The sequence below is a fragment of the Zophobas morio genome, unplaced genomic scaffold (genome assembly GCF_036711695.1).
Source record: "Zophobas morio isolate AGI-343-1 ecotype UQ-CSIRO unplaced genomic scaffold, CSIRO_AGI_Zmor_V1 ptg000011l, whole genome shotgun sequence".
Classification (NCBI taxonomy): Eukaryota; Metazoa; Arthropoda; class Insecta; order Coleoptera; family Tenebrionidae; genus Zophobas; species Zophobas morio.
Genome location: NW_026972116.1, coordinates 9,704,189 through 9,725,912, shown reverse-complemented (window position 1 = coordinate 9,725,912; position 21,724 = coordinate 9,704,189). Strand labels below are relative to the sequence as shown.

The window sequence follows — 21,724 nt, the reverse complement described above, 5'->3', positions numbered from 1 at the left end:
AATTAAAATGAAATGTTACTAAGTACGAAAATTGCGTAGCAATGTTCAATGCTATGAGAGCTGCAAGTCCTACTTTCTCACTTCCGCCGCGCAGAGGTAAATGTTAGTTGCAAAATCCCTACTGAAATCAAGTTTGTTTCAATTTAGTCAGCGACATGATTTCTTAAGCGAACCAAATATTAAGTTAGTTATCAAGAGAAATATGAAGATTACAATAAGAAATTTATTTTGTCCAAGTGTAACCCATCAAATATCGGATTTAGAGGACCCAAAGACAACGGTAATTTTATATTTTTAAGTATAAACACTAGTGAAGATTTTAGTAAACTGGGTACTATTTATTTCTTACTTTCATTTTTAACACAAGAAATTTTTCATTACTTAACATTTTAAAACGATTAATTTATTATCTAATTGTATTTGTATTGATACGTTTCCAAATGAAAGTTTATTGTGTCACATATTGCTTTGTTCCTGTCAACGAGGATTTTGACAGTAATAACCCGGTTGTCAATTGACTGACATACACACAATTCTGACTTTCTCTAAAGTAAATAGTTACAGACCTAAACATAACAAGTGTGCAAAATGTTACACGTATGAGAGTAATTTTTTTTTTGATAATTTCAACCTTAAATATATTTCGTTAACATAACTTCGATTTATGAGAAGTCTGTTTTTTCATGGTCTTATGTTAAGTATCTTTTTTCGAATTTTGGTCAAATTTGTTCTTAAAAAATTGTTATACTTTACACAAAGCGCGAAAATTATGTAATAAAAACATACCTGCTTTATTATTAAGAAAGTTCTATTGTAAGACATATATTATTTGTTAAAGCTTGTTAGTAAGTACCTGGTTTATTTTAGATGTCTGTATAATTTGAAATTGATGTTTATTTTAGCAAAACTGTAGATGATAGTCACAAAGAGTTTTTTTTTAATATAGTGTAAGTAGTTCAATCAACATGTGACTGATTCGTGAACACTTAAAAATCGTGGAAACAAGTTAATAGGGTATTGTAGACAGTAGACTGTCTTCTTTTATAATTATTATGTATTTATTGCAATATTTAGATCTTTTCGTAGAATGATTCAATATAAGTGTATTTGTAAAAAAAATAGCAGACATTCCCATGTTTCTGTCTAAATTAAATTATGACGTTCCTTGTTTTAACATGTTCTATGCTCACATGTTTATTTAGAGACAAGGACTTGATTAATTTGATCCGCTCATGCTTTTCATGTACGTAACTTTTAAATTTACTTACTGGTCTGCTTCCGGCTAACACCTATACAGTCGTCCTCGAAAATTGAACAATTCTAGGTCTGTCGTAGTAGCCTTGTACTTGACGTTTAAACGAATGGGTTGTAGATAAAACCTTTGCATGAAAATCGGATTCTTCCAATATACCTACAAGTGTTGTAGAAATCATCGTACTCATATTTAGGGTAGAACCAAAGCTTGAGACTTTCGTTTAATGTATACCTAATGTATAGCTTTCATTTTGGTGTTTTTGAGATTAATATCAAAAAATATCAGTGACTTGACTAACACACCGTGTATAATTTTAATTGTAGATCTAGTATACAAAAATTTTACATTATAGGCATATTTTCAAATTACTCACGGTACGCAATTTAAAACTGTTTTTTCTAAGAAAAATATTATTATTAGTAACTAAAAACAGAAGCATCAATATAGTAAACAAATAAAAAATATATTAAAATTAATTAACGGTAACTAATAGCAATTTCAGTGTTAAACACCTACTGAGTCAACAAAATCAACACCTTCTAACAACAACAAAATAAATAAACTGTTTTATGTTATAATATATGTTTTAAATTTAACTTTACTTTCTGTTTTGGCGAATAAATGGCACATATCCGATTTCTTTTCTCCTTTCTTTGTTTTGTGTCTTACAGAACTAGTTTCTTCATTTCTCTATTCCGTCGCGTCAGAAATTTTATTCGATTTACTATTTTTTTTTCATTTCGATGTTCTAAATAAACCCATTTAAAAAATGGAGGTAGTAGGGTTAGCTTAAAAATGGTGCACCACAGGAACAAGTAACTCTTTCCACTTAAAAGAATGTATTTGTCGGACAATGTCGTTTTTATGTCATCTATAGTATTGGAAATTTTCGGGATGTTTTAAGACAGGAAACAAATATTATCTTTTTATGCTCCCCAACATAGCGATGAGGCCATCCATCTTAAAATCTTCTTGAGTAAGTCTCAGTTTAAAAATGCAAAAATAATAATATGTTTCTGAATCTGAATTAGAACTACATATTTTAAATTACTTCTAATAAGTGTATCCCAGAGTTATGTGATATATTCCTTTAGAAAGAGAAAATTACCTGTGTAACTGGTCTTAATGCAGATATTATATTTAAGTTCTTTTGTATACTAGAATGGCATTTTGTTTAACTCTATACAACATTAGTTAATAAGTCCTTTTATTTGTTATGTCCACGTACGTAATGTTTCGATAATACATTTAATGAAGCTATTTGACGGTGAGCACGAAAAGATAGATTCAAGGTCATTTATAAGAGGAATGTTTTTTTAATTAAACTTGCACTATCACTTGCCCGGAGTTATAGGATCTATCCCGGAAGCGGTAAATTATGTACACTTCGTGGAAAATTTTCGTTGTCATCATTTGACAGTTTATGGACAAGACAATGTAACAACGCAACACGATCTATTGTTGATGGAAACAAGAATGTTCTCAGTAGTTTTCAGTAATTTAGCGCTTTCCGCATCAGTATGAATAAATACATAATGGAAACAGGAAGTCAGTGTTCATTAATTCCTGGTCTTTACTATAGCAGAAGGGGCAAGGTGAAACCGGCTACCGCCTCATGCTTTTTGTGTTTATTGTACGTACTGTGTAAAAAAAGTGAATTTGAATTATGCGTTTTTAAAATAGAGTATAAAATTTGAAAATGTATCCACTTTTACAGTTAATTTTTTTGACTAATGATTTGACTTATTTTATTTGTAGAATTTATAATATATGACCTATGTGAAAAAGTTCAGAGAACCAAATGGGTTTTGAAAGGAGATGTGTATATTCGAAGAATAAATTTTACTAGGACCAGTTTTTTATGAAAATGCGAAAAGACTGCATTCAAATGACGAATACGTTGTCAGCTACCTGTTTTCAAAAGTTTTACTCATAAATAACTTTTCTTATTGAAAAAATATTTCAGTGATTTTTCAAAATTTAAGCTTATTTGTTTAATACTTTTTGTATTTGACATTTGTTTTTTCTAGCATTTCTTTCATCTGTCTACTCAAAATTTTACTGAACAGTACTTGGTTTATCTATTTTTCTTCTTTCAATTGATTTCTAAATTGTTTGATAAAATTTGTTCCATATATTAACTATATACCTAAACGATTTGATATATATGTAGAGATGTATTTAATACCTAATATTTAATTCGGCTTGAGCAGTTTTAAACATCTCGATTTCAATCATTATTTGATTAAGTTACGAAAACAACGATAGTTTAAAAAGACATTTACATTTCCCATTAGTCGAACAATTCCTTGTCAATGGAAACAAATTCCGGATCAAACTAATTTAAACCTTGTTCACTTCCAAGTCAGTGCCTGAAAATCCCCTCGAAATAAAAGCGCACAAAGGAAGATGGATCATTTTAACGATTTTTATATCATACGCCGCCGTAAATTCGTACCAATGGGTGGAATATTCAATCATCAACAATATAGTGACCAGATATTACAACGTAAGTGCTGTGACAGTTGACTGGACTTCAATTATTTACATGGCTTTGTACGCACCTTTAGTAATTCCAGCCTCTTACATTTTGGACAAAAAGGTAGCACTTTTCAACCATGACTGTTTTTTTGCTATTAATATTTGTGTTAGGGTTTACGTGCTGCTGGTTTAATCGGTGGATTAGGTACTGCCATTGGTACTGGAATTAAAGTATTTTCCACGAGCCGAGATTCGTTTTGGGTGGTACTGGTAGGACAAGGAATTTGTTCTGCTTCTCAACTCCTGATTTTATGTTTACCACCAAGGATAGCAGCTGTGTGGTTCAAGCACAATGAAGTATCAACTGCCTGTTCTTTGGGTGTGTTTGGAACACAGATCGGGTGTGCTTTTGGATTTCTGTTGTCACCTATTATTGTAAAAAATCATGACAACATTGAAGACGTTGGGTACGATTTTAAAGTACTTTGTTGGTCGCTCACTATTTCTATGATAATTCCAGCTCTTGCCGTTATATTCTGTAAGGTTGGTATAAACACAGTTTTTTTTCATTAACTAAACTGCTTTTAGATTTTCCTCAACAACCACTTCATCCACCAAGCATCAACCAAGTTGAAGAGAGAAGTCGAACGGACAAATTTTCAACAAAGGCTTTTTTTGAATCCATGTTGGTTTTAGCCAAGAATGTACCTTTTCTTATTCACGTTATGGCTTATGGTATCAATATTGGTGTCTTTTCAGCCATAGGAACTCTATTGAATCAGTTGATACTTCTATATTTTAAACATCTGCCTGTATGTTTTCTGTTTGTTGTTGACCGACACGTTATAGTTATTTCTTTTAAGGATGCAGAAGAATTTGCTGGTAGGACAGGATTAGTCATGATAGTTATTGGGATGGTGGGTTCTATTGTCTTTGGAATATTTTTGGATAAAACACACAAATATAAGTATTTTTTTATTTAACATGCAAAAAAAGATATTATTTTTTTTTTATTTTAGGGAAACAACACTCTTCACATATTTTATGTCTTCAGCAAGCGTTGTTGCACTTATGTTTACTTTAGAAATGCAGTCAAAAGTTTTGGTGTACATTGCTGTCGGTAGTGTAGGGTCAGTATACTTCTATACTATCGGGGTGTATAAAAATAAAATATTTTTAGACTATTTACGAATGCTTATATGCCAGTAGGTTTTGAAATGGCCATGGAATTAACTTATCCTTCATCCGAAGGTACTACAACGGGGTTACTTATGGCCCCATCTCAGATTTTAGGTGTTATTTTTGCTTTAATGGTAGGAAAACTTAATTCCGTGGTAGGTCCTTTCTGGTCACTCGGAAGTCAAGCGATTTTGTTAGCAGTTGGTACACTAGTGACCTGTTTTGTGCCAAATAAATTAAGAAGACAAGAAGCGTTTAAACGTCGTTTAACTGATGTCTTACCAACGGAAACAATAAAATAATAAGAACATATTGTTTTAAATATTAATGTAACTGATTTGTGCCACCAATGGTATAATACAATTTATGTGTTAACAATTATCTTTAATTTTACCGACGGAACGCACGGTGTTAGTGCCTTCTACCCGGGCGGTTGCTCGGGCGCCAGCTTTCCCTTTGGAAAGGTGGCACTCTGGTCAGAGAAACGGATCTCCGGTGGTCTCGTGAGCGGCCCCGACAGAAACAAATAATACTCCTGTTAAAGTTAAAAATAATAATATTCAGCTTTTGTTTCCTGAAGATAATGATAAATAAGAAAACTATCGGAGTAAAAAAACTTTCAGTAAACAACAACTGGAAACCCGGTCAATGGCCTCCCTGGTGGCTGGTCAGAGGAGGCTGTGGCACTGAAACGAAAATCATACGGGGATGGTATACCGAAAGACGAGGATCGCGCGACGGCAGTGACAAAACGCTTTTCGGCTCTTACTGTGGTGTTGGTGGCGGTTACAACGGTACGTACGTTAGGTGGGGCGAATGGTAATCTTCAGAGTTTTTTATTTACCTAGAACCAGAAAATACCAGATATTTTATAAGCCTGGCTTACCAAACTGCATCAACCGTGGCTTAATTGATACTTTGCTAAGAGGTATTATATCAAATCACACAAAATGCCAGGATATACGAGTATTTAACCAAAAGTTAATAAAGTTAAACATTTGTAAATATGTAATGGTGTTTTATTTGTCTTTGTTTTGTACAATACATATGTATACTAAGGAATTTGTTTCGTGTTGCCCCTAGCAGTGCTTTCGTTTAAAACTTATAGGGTCATCCATTGTGGAAGGAGACCATATTCTGAATACATTTTTCGACAAATCAAAATTCGCTAAAAATTGATTTAGACATTGAGTTCCAGAGCAGTCTCAAATATTGGGGTTCAAAATTTTTGAATTATTATATGCAATATATGACCTGTCTGTTAACTTTTTAAGTTAGATCTTCAAGAACATGTTGCAAACTGATTCTGTCTGTCTATCTATGTCTACTTCTCTCCTTACATTATTTTTTCGTCAGTTCCCAAATCTTCAATTCACCAAACTAGCATTACGTCCATTAAAAATCTTAAAAGATGGTTTTATCTAACTTACACAGTTTTTAAATAACTTTACTGACACATTTTAAAATGTTAATTCAAAACTTTAAAACCAAACGGAAACAACGTAATATTGATACGTAGAAAGTTCCACAAAGTAACCTTTGCCGTAAATTGCTTTTGATGAGGCACGTGTTTCCCGTTATACAAAGATAACATTTTTAAATAAATGACTATGATTTAACATACCACCGTACGAAGTTCATGCGACAACGACGATGTTCTGTTGTTATAGTAGCAGCATGTGTACATACTAGCTAACACAAAGCTATTTTTTTGTATTACCTGTGTGAAGAATTTGGGTAACGCCAACTCTCTCATCTTTTCTAAATTTTTATAATGATTTATAACTAATGTTGTTATTTTACGATTAGTGATCATGAAGCTGAAAGCGATTGCTATCGCTGTAATATCAGTGCTTGGAGAAAATTAGCTGTAAGCTAACAAGTGCAAGAGACAAGCTGTGAAATAAGCTTGAGGGGACTTATTTTCCAGCTGCAAAAACCTACCAAACTTTCAAAAAATTGGTCTAAAGAGTTTAGACAGTACTTCCCTCGCTGTCGGAAACTTGACGACTGCATGCCTATTGTGTTTTTTTTCTCATTACATTTTTGTAGTGGGAATTTAAAAAAAAAATTGCGATGACGTCATCAACATTTTTGCAAGGACACGTATATCAGTTGGGATAGATGTAGTGTAATACTAAGAATAAAATTATTATATTCTCAAATTTTCGGGAAAATGAATTCGGTCGTTTTGAATATTGATTTGTAATAATCAATAAAATAACGAAACAATTTACTCACGTATACGTATCAGAGGCAACTGAAAATCGTGTATGTATAAACATTCTTAATTTAAGATGACAGGCGTAACAGCATACGTGAGAGTCAAACAGAGAAACTGTAAACAAAACGACCATCGGTTTTATTGCTTCGACTTCCGCTTATTATATAAAACATTGGGTTTTATTTTAATTCTTGACGGTGAAATTCACAATTGGTTGATTATAAACATGTCTATTTCACATTCGCGGAACCAAGTGAGCGCATAAAACAAATGCAGGTCTGTAATGTTAAAGTCGATGTAAATAAGCGTGCTACCCTTATGTTTCAACCGAGTTTTTCCTTTAACAAATTTTGTGTCTACCAAATTGGGTTGGTTGGGGTGTAATACTAATAATAAGTGTTGCCTTTAATTTAATCAATAAAATAAATTGACTTCATTAATTTTTTTGAACCACCTCTTAAGAAAATCTAAAAAATATGAATGGAATGATAAATCGCAAGTACAAACTCATCATATTTTTTGCATTTTAGATAGGATTTATTCAGCAAAATTTAAGGGTGACGTCATCAATTTTTTTAGGAGGGATGAACAAATACATTTTGAACAAAAGTTTACCATGCTTATAATAACTTTAAAATATTCCCAAGATTTCAAAGCATTCGCTTTTGTAATTCCTGATTAAATCGATAAAATAAAATAAATTCACGCCTTCATTAATTTTTTTGAGTCACCCTGCATATGCAAATCCAAAAATATGAATGGAATGATAAATCACAAGTACAGACTCATCATATTTTGTACATTTTGGATACGATTTATTCGGCAAATTTTGAGCTGACGTCATCAGTTTTTTGTAGAAGATAACCAAATATATTTTGACTAAAAATTTATTATGCTCTTTATAACCTTAAAACATCTGCAAGATTTCAAAGCATTCGGTTTTGTAGTTCCTGATTTAATCAATAAAATAAATTTACGCATTCATTAATTTTTTTGAGTCACCCTGTATATGCAAATCGAAAAAATTTGAATGGAATGATAAATCACAAGAAGAGACTCACCATATTTTGTACATTTTAGATAGGGTTTATTCAGCAAAATTTTATGGTGACGTCATAAATTTTTTAGGGGGGACGACCAAATACATTTTGATCAAAAATTTACCATGCTTATGATAATTTTTAAATATCTTCAAGATTTCGAAGCATTCGGTTTTGTAGTTCCTGATTAAATCAATAAAATATATTTACGCATTCATTAATTTTTTTGAGTCACTCTGTATATGCAAATCCAAAAAATATGAATGGAGTGATAAATGACAAGTACAGGCTCATCATATTTTGTACATTTTAGATATGATTTATTCGGCAAACTTTCGAGCTGACGTCATCAAGTTTTTGGAGGGGATAAGCAAATATATTTTGACTAAACATTTATTATGCTCTTTATGACCTTAAAACATCTGCAAGATTTCAGAGCATTCGGTTTTGTAGTTCCTGATTAAATCAATAAAATATATTTACGCATTCATTAATTTTTTTGAGTCACATGCAAATCCAAAAAATATGAATGGAGTGATAGATCACAAGTACAGACTCATCATATTTTGTACATTTTAGATATGATTTATTCCACAAACTTTTGAGCTGACGTCATCAAGTTTTTGGAGGGGATAAGCAAATATTTTTTGACTAAAGATTTATGATGCTCTTTACAGCCTTAAAACATCTGCAACATTTCAAAGCATTCTGGTTAGCAGATTAAAAATTAAATTTCAAAATGTTGTTTAAAGCTTCTTACCAAGATTAGGTACTAAAATTTAATTGTACTTAATTACATGTAATAACACATAATTAAGTACTAAAAAATTGTCTCCAGTTAGCAGTGATAAAGTTACAATCAGTTGTAGTTAATTACAAATTTGGCAAAGTACGACTTGCACTTAAGTTGTTATGGCTAATAATGTTCAGTTACAATTGATTATTATTTTTATCGATTTTCATTACTTAATGAACTGATTATTATTTAACGCAAACAGGTAGAGTTAACTAATATATAATGATCCATCCATATGTTGCAAATTTACATATCCATGAGAAGGTTTATCATTTTAATATTTAATTCGACATGTGAGCAATTTTTTAATATCTTGACGTCAATTATGTTATTTGATTAAGTTTAGAAGACAATAGCAGTATACGACGACGTGTACCTTTTCCATAAGTCGAATTCTTGTTGTATTAAGATTATTAGCTTATTTAAAAACGTGTGATTACACTGAATAAACCACAAGCCCGTTGTATTTGTTACAATTCCTTACTAAGTTAATAATGGAGACACAAAATCCGGATGAAACTAATTTAAATCTTCTCACATCCAAGCCAGTGTCTGAAAATCCCCTCGAAATCAAAGCGTACAAACGAAGATGGATCATTTTAACGATTTTTATATCATACGCAGCCATAAATGCCTATCAATGGATAGAATATTCAATTATCAACAATATAGTGACAAGATATTATAATGTAAGTGCTGTGACAGTAGACTGGACATCGATTATTTTCATGGCTCTATATGCACCTTTAGTAATCCCCGCTTCTTACATTCTGGACAAAAAGGTACCACTTTTCGACCAAGACGACTTTTGCTATTAATATGTGTGTCAGGGTTTACATGTTGCTGGTTTAATCGGTGGATTAGGTACTGCCCTTGGTACTGCAATTAAAGTATTTTCCACAAGCCGAGATTCTTTTTGGGTTGTACTCTTAGGACAAGGAATTTGTTCTGCTTCACAATTGATGATTCTGTGTTTACCACCAAGAATAGCAGCTGTGTGGTTCAAACCCAGTGAAGTATCAACTGCTTGTTCTTTGGGTGTATTTGGAATACAGCTCGGGTGTGCTCTTGGGTTTTTGTTGTCACCTATTATTGTGAAAAATCATGACAACATTGAAGAGGTTGGGTATGATTTTAAGGTACTCTGCTGGTCACTTACTGTTTCCGTGATAATTCCAGCTCTTGCTGTTATATTCTGTAAGACTGGCATAACATTCTTTTTCTCCGTTAAATTAATTGCTTTTAGATTTTCCCGTGCAACCACCTCATCCACCCAGCATTAACCAAGTAGAAGAGAGAAGCCGGACGGAAAAATTTTCAACGAAAGCATTTTTTGAATCCATACTGGATTTAACAAAGAATGTACCTTTTGTCATTCACGTTGTAGCTTATGGTATCAACATTGGTGTATTTTCAGCTATAGGAACTCTATTGAATCAGTTGATATTACAATATTTTAAACATCTACCTGTACGTTTTTTGTTTGTTATTACTGATATGTTATAGTTATTTTGCTTTAAGGATGCAGAAGAATTTGCTGGTAGGACAGGTCTAGTCATGATAGTCGTTGGAATAGTAGGTTCTATTGTTTTTGGAATATTTTTGGATAAGACACACAAATATAAGTACTATTTTTGTTTAAGAGCAAAGAACGATATTTATATTTTCAATTTTAGAGAAACAACACTTTTCACCTACTTTATGTCTTCAGCAAGCGTTGTAGCATTTATGTTTACTTTAGAAATGCAGTCAAAAGTTTTGGTATATATTGCTGTCGGTGTTGTAGGGTTAGTACATTTTTTTCGATATTGACACGTATAAAAATCTTTTTTCTTTTAGTTTATTTACAAATGCCTATATGCCAGTAGGTTTTGAAATGGCCATGGAATTAACTTACCCTTCTTCTGAAGGTACCACAACAGGGCTACTTATGGCACCATCTCAGATTTTAGGAGTTGTTTTTGCTTTAATGTTAGGAAAACTGAATTCCACGATAGGTCCTTTCTGGTCCTTAGCATCCCAAGCGTTACTATTAGGAGTAGGTACAATAATAACTGGTTTTGTGCCGAATAAATTGAGAAGACAGGAAGCTTTCAAACGACGTTTAAATGATGTTTTACCAACGGAAACAATAAAAAAATAAGAATAATATGTACATTTTTAATTATTAATCTAGCGAAACTAAGTCATTAGTGATACAATTCAAATGTATACTTGAACAATCCCCTTTAATCTTTGAGTGAAAAAGATAATTGTATTAAAGTAGGCACATTTCACATCGTCACCAGTCTTGATAAAGTCGTACTGCAATGAGTTCCAAAGACACAGAGATTAACCATTTGCCTCTTTTACAAAGTATTTCTGGCCACAAACTGTATAAAAGAAGATGGGTTATTCTAACGTTATATATTTTATACGCCGCCATTAACGCTTTCCAATGGTTCGAATACGCTATTGTAGCTAATGTCATTATGAAATTCCATGGAGTCAGTTCTGTTTCTGCGGATAGGACATCAATAATATATACGGCTTTGTACATGCCTATGGTAATTCCGGTATCCTATCTTATGGAGAAATTGGTGATTAATTAGTTTAATAGTTAATAAATTAGTAATAAAATCTACTCAGTTTCTTATAGGACCTGCGCAAAATATCAATAATTGGTGTACTGGGAACTGCTACCGGCACCATTATCAAAATTTTTTCCTTATCACCTGGCAGAATGTGGATGACTTACCTATCTCAAACCATTTTGTCTTCAATGCAGGTATTTATTTTAGCTCTTCCTCTACGAATTGCAGCTACTTGGTTGAAGCTAAAGAGGTATAACGCGTTGCGTAAGTTAGCTCTAGTCTTGTACTCTCAATGTTTAAGGTATCTTTAGCATGTGCTTTGGGGGATTTGGAACGCAATTGGTGCAAGCTGTGGGTTTTATAATTCCTCCAATGGTTGTAAAAAATACTGACAACTTGGAACAAATTTCTGATGACTTAGGAGTATTGATTGAGAGTTTGGCGGCTTTTACTTCCGTTGTTACCATAATTATTCTGGTTTGTATTGATACACAAGTATGTATGATTAAATTTTTCCTTAGATTTTCCAGCACGCCCGCCTTTACCACCAAATCAAGTCATTTGTGAGGGAAGAGAAAGTAGTTTTTTGAAATCTCTAAAAAGACCTCTCAGCGATAGAAGTTTCGGTTTTCACGCAGTTGCATATGGGATTAGTATTGCGGTGTTTGTTTCAATATCTACTTTACTGAATCAATTTATGTTGTTCTACTTCGCAGTAAGTAGTAGTGTGATGGAGAAATTGTTTTACTAACGGCTATAATAAGGGGTCTGAAGAAGATGCTGGCCGGATAGGGTTGATCATGGTAGTTTTAGGGATGGCAGGAGCTATTGTTTTTGGTCATGTTTTAGATAAAACTCATTCCTATAGGTAAGTATGTTTTTTTATCGAAAAAAATTACTTATAGAATAACAACTTTGAGGTTGTATATAGTTTAGATATCGATAATTAAAATAAGTTGAGCCTGAATAAGGGAATTTCCGCCGCACGTTTTACGGGAACACGTACCTACATTATTGTTGTAAAATTGCATTAAAACCATGAACGGTGGCAAAAACCTAATGTGAACTGTGAATTAACGTTAAGGAGGGACTGTGGCGTCGTATGCGACTTCATACGATTAACTTTAACGCATGTTTACACTCACAACACTAAAATAAGAAGTGGACCAAAACACCCCTCTACAATCTACCTGCGCAACGGTCCAAATCTCTAACTAATAACCTAAGAGAGTAGTCTTCTCATAATCCCCCAACTCCCTATGATGACGTTAACATATTATAAAATGCGTCCAGTGAATCTATAGTGGAACATTACGGTGAAATGCTCAGATGAGGATCAGTTTTCTAAGAAGTCAGTAGTTCCTCGTTAGTTTTTCAGTCTTTTATTGTATTATTTTGTTCGATGGTACTTACTCGTAATATTAGCAAGGATTCAGAATATGCTAACCCAAGTGCCAAGATAACAATACTTATATTGTCTTTTTCATATACTTATGTCGTGCTCGAGACGCAATTGTCATTTTTCAATTAAATTTTTGTCGGTGTTTTAGCTTCTTACAAAGATTAGGTACTTAAATTTAATTGTACTTAATTACATGTAATGACACATAATTAAGAAAAATATGTACTAAAAAATGTTCTGCGGTTAGCAATGATAAAGTCACAATCAGTTATAAGTAATTACAAATGAATTTGGGTGAGTACGTTTTGCATTTAAGTTGGGGCTTATAATGCTAGGTATAATTGATTATTTTTATTCATTTTCATTACTTAATGAACGGATTAATTAACGCAAAACAGGTGCAGTTTAATAACTAGTATATAATAATCCATCTACATGTTACAAATTCACATATCCATGGGAAGGTTTATCATTCTAATATTTAATTCGACATGTGAGCAATTTTTGAAGTTTTAACTCCTTTCTTTTCGTGTTATAGAACACGCATACGACGCGCGCCGGAATAGGATGTCGAGTTCGAGCTACGAGCTACCGTTGTTCCGTACCGACACCGACACCAGTCTGAACATAGGCATGTAACCCCGCGTTCTAGAAAGAGAGAGAAAATAGATAAACTGGGGGTCGATTCTCGAACTCGTTCGCAAAGATGCGAGTACGAATAGATGCGCATGGCAAGATGCTGTTCGAAACGAAAATCCGTCTTCTTGAACGAGATCCAATGCGAATAGCAACTCGATGCGCATACGAAGGCCTCTGTTCGAGTGAGGATATGGCAACAGCGGCAAAATACAGAGGATATTTAAATGCGACAGTTGGCAGAACTCACGCGGGGTGAGTTTGAATCCAAGAAGGACTATTTTAATCTGTTACCTCCAAATTTATTAAGCAGCAAAACACGTATTAGCAGGATTGGCTCGATTTAAATTATTGCTTTGAAGTATTATTGTTTTTTTTTTAAGTTTTCTTTACAGTTTGGAATATGTAATGTAAAATAAGTTGAACTTTAACTAAAATACAATATTTCCAACAAAATGGAACGATAATTTTTTTAAATTGTATTTTAAAGATTATAGGAGTGAATATTATATTAATAACACTATCAATTCCTTTTTTGCAATGTAAATTACAATAAATTCTCTTTATTGTTCAAAACTAAGAAGTACGACTCAAGGATGACATTAAGTCGGATACTTACTATTCTAATTAGGATTTTAATTCCAAATAATTGACAGACTAAAAAAACATAAAAAAATCGTGATTAAAAAAAATGTTTGATTTTACGATTTTATGCAACCCTACGTATTTAATACAAATTCTTGTGATTTTTTTACAATGATGCAGATACAAACTTAATGTTTATTTTTGAGTGGGACCACTACAGCCAGCAGGTATTTGCATATTAATACCTTTATTACTGCGTGTATTCTCCTAGTTTATAGAAAATTCTTAGGGTTTGGTTACCCGATGTTTATTCAGGTATACTTACGCATACCATTACAACCGTTTTGTACAGTAAATGATCTTTCAGAATTCATTTTAGTTTTTATTTTTGAAACAACTGCACGTATACGTATTTGAAATGTTCGCAGTGGCTAGCCAGAGTCACCTAAAAATTATTGTTACAACCATAATAAGAAGGTGTTAATGTATTATTAGACATTACTCAAAATATCGCAATAGTGCGTTGTTTCTTCATACATATGTAGCTATTATGTGTAGTACACAGAAATCGGCTGTTTCAATTTAAAATTTTTAAATTTGCATCACAAATGTCAACATTGTAAATGAAATTATAAAATTCCCACAATCAAATTGATACATTACAATTTGTGTATTTTTGGAATGGTAACCCTTTCTATTGATGTATATTAACAGATACAGCAGATTAAAGATTATATTGACGTTAACACAGAACGACCAAAACCAAACAGAGTGGCTAACATAAAGCTTTCACCACTCGCAAACCAAAATGCGATCGCATCTACCCACTCGTAACTTGACGTTCGTATACGCTCGAACATTTGCGTATACCAACGTGTGCGCGCGGTTCGAGAATACCGAATGTTCAAAACCGTTCGGAAGTTGGCCACTTGCGTATGCGGAACTTATTCGAACGAGTTCGAGAATCGACCCCCTGGTGTGAATGTGTCGGTAAGTGAAGAAAAATACGTCGGAGGTCACCAGTGTAAGCAAACGGAATCGAACCGCACATATCCCGCTTGCCGGGCAGGTGCCTTGAGCACTAGGCTACAGAGCGGCTGATTTTTACTTCGCTTACCCAGTTATTATTGTGCTGCTACAATAATGTAATCATGACGCGCTGCCGGGACTCAGTAGCGGGCGATAATTACTGAATTTAATCGTCACTTATTCTATAAATACAATTAACGAAAACGTAATTAGTAAAACGGATAAGTAAATGAGAACGGGAATTAACAGCAGAGTGCAACGAAGCAACGTTATTCTATTCTGAACTAAACGAAGTGCAGCCCGTAACTGCAATGAATTCCCATTTCGTACGAGCCATACCGAGTTTGACCTTGTCTAACCCTACGGCCATCCGCTGTCTAGTAATCATAGGAAGAATGTTATGTCCTAACCTCCCTTTTACATCCTAGTTTGCTTTCTACTGTTTTACTGTGGTGTATATACATATGTTTTTCATGATACCATTATTGTGACAATGGATAGTAGTGAAAGCGAGCCACCAGAAACTGAGAAATGTCACAACAAATTTAAGTAAGTAGGTAATGTAGATTTTTTTTGTAGATATCTGCAAATACTTTGATTAGAGGATTTGATAATAAGCTTTGTAATATGGAAATTAATAAACAGTATCTTTTGTATGAGTACCTAAAAATAAACTATTTAATAAACTATCTAATAAAATGTGTTCATTAGACTGTTCCAACGACTAAATTAGGTCAACAATTGATGCCGTTTTGGCACGCTTTTTGACTCATTTAATAACTGATATTTATATCACTCATTTTAGTCACCATAGGCCAGTAATAACTGTATTAAATGACAGGGATAAAGATACGAAGGCGATAACGCTACGATTGAACAGTAATTTGTATTTTAAATCGAATAAGTTATAAATACCGCTCTAGCATTTGTAAATATTTACTTGTTACTTTAGTTGGTAAATTACACATTGTACTTTAATTATTTTTATACAATATTATTATAATAATTAATTATGATATTTCTATTTGATAAATAGTACCCGTAATGATAGAAGTCTTGCCTGAATGCCGGTCATTTCCGGGTCAGTGGTGGGTCTTAAAAAAAGTATTTTTTATAATAAACAACAATTGACAATAGATGGACATTTACTTTAATTAACCCCATCGTCATCATTAATCATTATTTTGTCAAAAAATACAAATGCAACATATTTTTGGTTTTTATTATTTTTTGAGAAAAAATTAATGACTTCGCCGCGTATACGTGTTTAATTTTTATAAACTGACAACGCAGAGTTAAAACTCCATCCGTGCGTCCCTGTGTCGACGCACTCTTTTTGTTAATATCTTGACGTCAGTTATGTTATTTGTTAAGTTTGTCAAGTTTAGAAGACAATAGCAGTATACAACGACGTGTTCCTTTTCCATAAGTCGAATTTTTGTTGTATTAAGATTATTAGCTTATTTAAAAGCATGTGATTACACTGAATAAACCACAAGCCCGTAGTATGTGTTAGTTCCTTACTAAGTTAATAATGGAGGCTCAAAATCCGGATGAAACTAATTTAAACCTTCTTACATCCAAGCCAGTGTCTGAAAATCCCCTCGAAATCAAAGCGTACAAACGAAGATGGATCATTTTAACGATTTTTATATCATACGCAGCCCTAAATTCTTATCAATGGCCAGAATATTCAATTATCAACAATATAGTGACAAAATATTATAATGTAAGTGCTGTGACAGTAGACTGGACATCGATTATTTACATGGCTTTATATGCACCTTTAGTAATCCCCGCTTCTTACATTCTGGACAAAAAGGTACCACTTTTCGACCATGACGATTTTTACTATTAATATATGTGTCAGGGTTTACGTGTTGTTGGTTTAATTGGTGGATTAGGTACTGCCATTGGTACTGGAATTAAAGTCTTTTCTACAAGCCGAGATTCATTTTGGGTGGTACTCTTAGGACAAGGAATTTGTTCTGCTTCTCAACTGATGATTTTGTGTTTACCACCAAGAATAGCAGCTGTTTGGTTCAAACCCAGTGAAGTATCAACTGCCTGTTCTTTGGGTGTATTTGGAACGCAGGTTGGGTGTGCTCTTGGGTTTTTGTTACCACCTATTATCGTAAAAAACCATGAAAACGTTGAAGACGTTGGGTATGATTTTAAAGTGCTTTGCTGGTCCCTCACTGTTTTCATGATACTTCCAGCGCTTGCCGTTTTGTTTTGTAAGGTTGGTATAAACATCGCTTTTTTCCATTCAATTAATTGCTTTTAGATTTTCCTGTACAACCACCTCATCCACCAAGTATCAATCAAGTTGAAGAGAGAAGCCGGACGGAAGAATTTTCAACGAAGTCATTTTTTGAATCCATACTGGATTTAGCAACGAATGTACCTTTTGTCATTCATGTTGTGGCTTATGGTATCAACATTGGTGTTTTTTCAGCTATAGGAACCCTGTTGAATCAGTTAATATTACAATATTTTAAACATCTGCCTGTATGTTTTTTATTTGTTGTTTACTGATATATTATAATTATTTTGTTTCAAGGATGCAGAAGAATTTGCTGGCAGAACAGGCCTAGTCATGGTAGTCGTTGGAATAGTAGGTTCTATTGTCTTTGGAATATTTTTGGATAAGACACACAAATATAAGTAGTTTTTTGTTTAAATGCAAAAAACGATAGTTATATTTTTTTATTTTAGGGAAACAACACTGTTTACATATGTCATGTCTTCAGCAAGCATTGTTGCATTTATGTTTACTTTGGAAATGCAGTCAAAAGTTTTGGTATATATTGCTGTCGGTATTGTAGGGTTAGTATATTTTTTACACTATTGACACGTATAAGACTGATTTTTTTTTAGTTTATTTACAAATGCTTATATGCCAGTAGGTTTTGAAATGGCTATGGAATTAACTTACCCTTCTTCTGAAGGTACTACAACGGGGCTACTTATGGCACCGTCTCAGATTTTAGGAGTTGTTTTTGCTTTAATGTTAGGAAAACTGAATTCCATGATAGGTCCTTTCTGGTCCTTAGCAACGCAAGCGTTACTATTAGCAGTAGGTACAATAATAACTGGATTTGTGCCGAATAAATTAAAAAGACAAGAAGCTTTCAAAAGGCGCTTAAATGATGTTTTACCAACGGAAACAATAATAAAATAAGAACAAAAATGTATATTTTTAATTATTATTAATCTAGCTAAACTATGTCATTAGTGATACAATTCAAACGTACACTTGAACAATTCCCTTTAATCTTTGAGTAAATAAGATAATTGTATTAAAGTGGGCACATTTCACATCGTCACCAGTCTTGATAAAGTCGTACTACAATGAGTTCCAAAGACACAGAGATTAACCATTTGCCTCTTGTACAAAGTACTTCTGGCCACAAACTGTACAAAAGAAGGTGGATTATTCTAACGTTATATATTTTATACGCCGCCATTAACGCTTTCCAATGGTTCGAATACGCTATTATAGCTAATGTCATTATGAAATTCTATGGAGTCAGTTCTGTTTCCGTGGACTGGACATCAATAATATATATGGCTTTGTACATGCCTATGGTAATTCCGGCATCCTATCTTATGGAGAAATTGGTGACTAGTTAATAAATTAGTAATAAAATCTACTTACTTTCTTATAGGACCTTCGCAAAATAGCAATAATTGGTGTACTAGGAACTGCTACCGGTACCATTATCAAAATTTTTTCATTATCACCTGACAGAATGTGGATGACTTACCTAGCTCAAACCATTTTGTCTTCAATGCAGGTATTTATTTTAGCCCTTCCTCCACGAATTGCAGCTACTTGGTTTGGAGCTAAAGAGGTATAACGCGTTAACTAAGTTAGCTCTAGTCCTGTACTCTCAATGTTTGAGGTATCTTTAGCATGTGCCTTGGGGGTATTTGGAACGCAACTGGGTCAAGCGCTGGGTTTTTTAATTCCTCCAATGGTTGTAAAAAATAGTGACAACTTGGAACAAATTTCTGATGAGTTAGGAGTGTTGATTAAGAGTTTGGCGGTTTTTACTTCCATTGTTACCATCATTATTCTGGCTTGTACTGATACACAAGTATGTGTGATTAAATTTTTCCTTAGATTTTCCAGCACGCCCGCCTTTACCACCAAATCAAGTCATTTGTGAGGAAAGAGAAAGTAGTTTTTTGAAATCTCTAAAAAAACTTCTCAGCGATAGAAGTTTCGGTTTTCACGCAGTTGCATATGGGATTAATATTGCGGTGTTTGTTTCAATATCTACTTTACTGAATCAGTTTATGTTGTTCTACTTCGCGGTAAGTAGTAGTGTGATGGAGAAAATTTTTTACTAACGGCTATAATAAGGGGTCTGAAGAAGATGCTGGCCGGATAGGGTTGATCATGGTAGTTTTAGGGATGGCAGGAGCTATTGTTTTTGGTCATGTTTTAGATAAAACTCATTCCTATAAGTAAGTATGTTTTTTTATCGGAAAAATTATTTATAGAATTTTTGTAGAAGAACAACTTTGAGCATGTATATTTCTTCCTTATTATCAGTAATAGCTTTCATGTACTCTTTGAAATATCGTTCTAAAATTTTCGTTTATATTTCTGGAGCATTAGTCGGGTAATTTTTTTTCCAAAATAGTCATAAGTATGCCTCATATTAAATTTCCAGACTTTTTATCAATGCCTATATGCCTGTAGGTCTTGAACTGGCAATAGAACTTACTTATCCAGAACCAGAAAGTACCAGCTCTGGAATACTCATCTCTATGACTCAGACTTTAGGTGTTATTTTCACATTACTCTTAGGATGGCTGTTTTCAACGGTTGGCTGTTTCTGGGCTTTAGCAAGTATGGTTTTTTTCCTCTTGGTTGGTACTTTCTTGACGGCTATGATATCGAATGTCACGAAACGACAAGATGTATTTAAACAAGAGTTAATAAAGTTAAACGTTTGCAAATACGTGGTGGTGTTTTATTAGCGCTGTTTTTTACAATATACTAAAAAACTCGCATCGTGTTGTCCAATGTACCTAATTGAATTTGATTTACCTTTTCAAATGTATGTTAAATTAGACTTTTTGATATGTCACACTATTACATATTATTTGTTGATTAAAACGCTTATCCAATATTGTAATACTATCTAATCCAATATCTGCAGCGTTGGGTTTCCGATACACGATATGATTTTTTTAACAAGAAATGTAGATAAAGTGCATCTATCGCAGTTGTGCAAACGGAATTGGAACCATAAATGGAGCAGAAGAAATTGGACTGATCAGTTTCCTCAATGCGCATTCTGCTAAGTTTAAAGTCCCAAGAGCAAACGGAAATGATCTGAGCGAAACCGCAGTGACCGATTAATCTGCGGATTCACGCATGAGTGCTGGTAAGCAAACAAAAAGTTGACATTACGATCTATGGAAATGAATTATCCTAGCGTTCAACTTTTCATTTACGGTTCGGATTCTGAATAACTTTTAGTACGTGTAGATTATTTCACACATTTAGTTTAAATGGATAAATTTAAAAATCGAAGTCTACTACACTGATGCATGAGTGAAGCTCATGCTCCACATTTATAAAGTTTATGACTAGGGCCCGGATTTTAGGTCACAAAAAATGAGGAAAAAGGCGCCTAAAATAGGCTTTAAAAAACGTCAAATTAGGAGAACTTTGTGGTAATTCTGCAAAATGTTGAATGACTAACGCCAAAGTTTTTCATTGATCAAATTGTGAACAATCCACCTTATTTTCTCGAAAATTTGACAATACAGTAATGTTGTGCCCACCTATTTTAAATACTAAAAAATAAAGAATAACATTAAGGCACTTACCCAAAATATATAATATTCAGAACATTTTTCCCATTACAGCTTAATTAATAATTTTAATCGCCCTAGAGTACGAAAAAATGGACCTCCCGTTTTCGTCCGTCTGCTGTCTGTCTGTCACCTGTCTGTCGTCGGCCTGTCGTCTGTCTATCGTTTGTCTGTCGTCTGTCTCTCGTCTGTCTGTCGTTTGTCTGTCGTCTGTCTGTCGTCTATCTGTCGTCTGTCTGTCGTCTGTCTGTTGTCTGTCTGTCGTTTGTCCGTCGTCTACCTGTCGTCTGTCTGTCGCCGGTCTGTGTCCTAAAGTTCTACATTCTACATGCATTTTAGGAATATCATGTAGGTGGTAAAACACTAACCAAAATTTGGTTAATCATCACGTCAACAACGGGAACATGTCATATAATAGGTATATAGTAAATGTTGTTTAAATTTTATAAAATAAGATATTCCTGCACTTGTGGTTTATGAATATTGTCCTTGCCATTTCTATTGAAACACAACCTGTTGATTTTTGCTTAAAATTTAGCAATTGGTAACAGCTTTCGGTTGATTGACAACGGCTTTTAGTTAGAAAATTGTCTAAATATGAACGTTGCCAAATTTACGATTAACAAGTGGTGTTTCAATAGAAATGGCAAAGACTATACATGTTAAATTTTTACCTTAAGACATCC

General features: G+C 33.4%; 5 protein-coding genes across 8 annotated transcripts; all 5 read left to right on the top strand.

Moving 5' to 3' along the window:
- LOC135127458 (uncharacterized MFS-type transporter C09D4.1-like) lies at positions 1 to 5,256 on the top strand. Its single transcript, XM_064053908.1, has 7 exons — positions 1 to 280; positions 3,621 to 3,857; positions 3,908 to 4,274; positions 4,325 to 4,548; positions 4,600 to 4,703; positions 4,756 to 4,866; positions 4,917 to 5,256. Exons 1-7 carry the CDS (start codon positions 101 to 103, stop codon positions 5,215 to 5,217), a joined length of 1,524 nt encoding a protein of 507 aa, XP_063909978.1. The 5' UTR covers positions 1 to 100; the 3' UTR covers positions 5,218 to 5,256.
- A 3,957-nt stretch (positions 5,257 to 9,213) lies between these two features.
- On the top strand, positions 9,214 to 12,415 carry LOC135126877 (uncharacterized MFS-type transporter C09D4.1-like). Of its 4 annotated transcripts, XM_064053076.1 has the most exons (11): positions 9,214 to 9,757; positions 9,806 to 10,172; positions 10,222 to 10,445; positions 10,497 to 10,600; positions 10,652 to 10,762; positions 10,815 to 11,376; positions 11,436 to 11,554; positions 11,614 to 11,798; positions 11,850 to 12,025; positions 12,070 to 12,263; positions 12,313 to 12,415. In XM_064053076.1, exons 1-6 carry the CDS (start codon positions 9,470 to 9,472, stop codon positions 11,116 to 11,118), a joined length of 1,398 nt encoding a protein of 465 aa, XP_063909146.1. In that variant the 5' UTR covers positions 9,214 to 9,469; the 3' UTR covers positions 11,119 to 11,376; positions 11,436 to 11,554; positions 11,614 to 11,798; positions 11,850 to 12,025; positions 12,070 to 12,263; positions 12,313 to 12,415. The 4 variants fall into 4 exon arrangements, with proteins under 4 accessions (XP_063909146.1, XP_063909147.1, XP_063909144.1 ...); XM_064053077.1 differs by having other exon boundaries at positions 10,815 to 11,554; positions 11,860 to 12,025; XM_064053074.1 differs by having other exon boundaries at positions 10,815 to 11,554.
- On the top strand, positions 11,285 to 12,762 carry LOC135127325 (heme transporter FLVCR2-like). Its single transcript, XM_064053768.1, has 6 exons — positions 11,285 to 11,521; positions 11,743 to 11,798; positions 11,860 to 12,043; positions 12,117 to 12,263; positions 12,313 to 12,416; positions 12,633 to 12,762. The coding sequence occupies exons 1-6, from the start codon at positions 11,285 to 11,287 to the stop codon at positions 12,760 to 12,762; spliced, it is 858 nt and encodes a 285-aa protein (XP_063909838.1).
- A 3,603-nt stretch (positions 12,763 to 16,365) lies between these two features.
- On the top strand, positions 16,366 to 18,397 carry LOC135126876 (uncharacterized MFS-type transporter C09D4.1-like). The gene is made up of 6 exons (XM_064053073.1): positions 16,366 to 17,022; positions 17,071 to 17,437; positions 17,488 to 17,711; positions 17,764 to 17,867; positions 17,919 to 18,029; positions 18,081 to 18,397. Exons 1-6 carry the CDS (start codon positions 16,735 to 16,737, stop codon positions 18,382 to 18,384), a joined length of 1,398 nt encoding a protein of 465 aa, XP_063909143.1. The 5' UTR covers positions 16,366 to 16,734; the 3' UTR covers positions 18,385 to 18,397.
- Positions 18,398 to 18,439: 42 nt separating this feature from the next.
- On the top strand, positions 18,440 to 20,195 carry LOC135127324 (uncharacterized MFS-type transporter C09D4.1-like). Its single transcript, XM_064053767.1, has 7 exons — positions 18,440 to 18,824; positions 18,872 to 19,057; positions 19,109 to 19,289; positions 19,330 to 19,523; positions 19,573 to 19,676; positions 19,724 to 19,834; positions 19,886 to 20,195. The coding sequence occupies exons 1-7, from the start codon at positions 18,555 to 18,557 to the stop codon at positions 20,193 to 20,195; spliced, it is 1,356 nt and encodes a 451-aa protein (XP_063909837.1). The 5' UTR covers positions 18,440 to 18,554.
- Positions 20,196 to 21,724: the final 1,529 nt, after the last annotated feature.

Bases quoted from the DNA above. Each gene is read 5' to 3' on its own strand.
- LOC135127458 (XM_064053908.1), top strand. From the start codon at position 101: ATGTTAGTTGCAAAATCCCTACTGAAATCAAGTTTGTTTCAATTTAGT. The intron at 3,858-3,907 runs GTAGCACTTTTC...TATTTGTGTTAG, and splicing joins CTTACATTTTGGACAAAAAG to GGTTTACGTGCTGCTGGTTT. The intron at 4,704-4,755 runs GTATTTTTTTAT...TTTTTATTTTAG, and splicing joins GATAAAACACACAAATATAA to GGAAACAACACTCTTCACAT.
- LOC135126877 (XM_064053076.1), top strand. From the start codon at position 9,470: ATGGAGACACAAAATCCGGATGAAACTAATTTAAATCTTCTCACATCC. The intron at 9,758-9,805 runs GTACCACTTTTC...TATGTGTGTCAG, and splicing joins CTTACATTCTGGACAAAAAG to GGTTTACATGTTGCTGGTTT. The intron at 10,173-10,221 runs GTAAGACTGGCA...AATTGCTTTTAG, and splicing joins AGCTCTTGCTGTTATATTCT to ATTTTCCCGTGCAACCACCT.
- LOC135127325 (XM_064053768.1), top strand. From the start codon at position 11,285: ATGAGTTCCAAAGACACAGAGATTAACCATTTGCCTCTTTTACAAAGT. The intron at 11,799-11,859 runs GTATAACGCGTT...AGGTATCTTTAG, and splicing joins ACTTGGTTGAAGCTAAAGAG to CATGTGCTTTGGGGGATTTG. The intron at 12,044-12,116 runs GTATGTATGATT...GTCATTTGTGAG, and splicing joins TGGTTTGTATTGATACACAA to GGAAGAGAAAGTAGTTTTTT.
- LOC135126876 (XM_064053073.1), top strand. From the start codon at position 16,735: ATGGAGGCTCAAAATCCGGATGAAACTAATTTAAACCTTCTTACATCC. The intron at 17,712-17,763 runs GTATGTTTTTTA...TTTTGTTTCAAG, and splicing joins AATATTTTAAACATCTGCCT to GATGCAGAAGAATTTGCTGG. The intron at 18,030-18,080 runs GTTAGTATATTT...ATTTTTTTTTAG, and splicing joins ATTGCTGTCGGTATTGTAGG to TTTATTTACAAATGCTTATA.
- LOC135127324 (XM_064053767.1), top strand. From the start codon at position 18,555: ATGAGTTCCAAAGACACAGAGATTAACCATTTGCCTCTTGTACAAAGT. The intron at 19,058-19,108 runs GTATAACGCGTT...TCAATGTTTGAG, and splicing joins CTTGGTTTGGAGCTAAAGAG to GTATCTTTAGCATGTGCCTT. The intron at 19,290-19,329 runs GTACTGATACAC...ATTTTTCCTTAG, and splicing joins TACCATCATTATTCTGGCTT to ATTTTCCAGCACGCCCGCCT.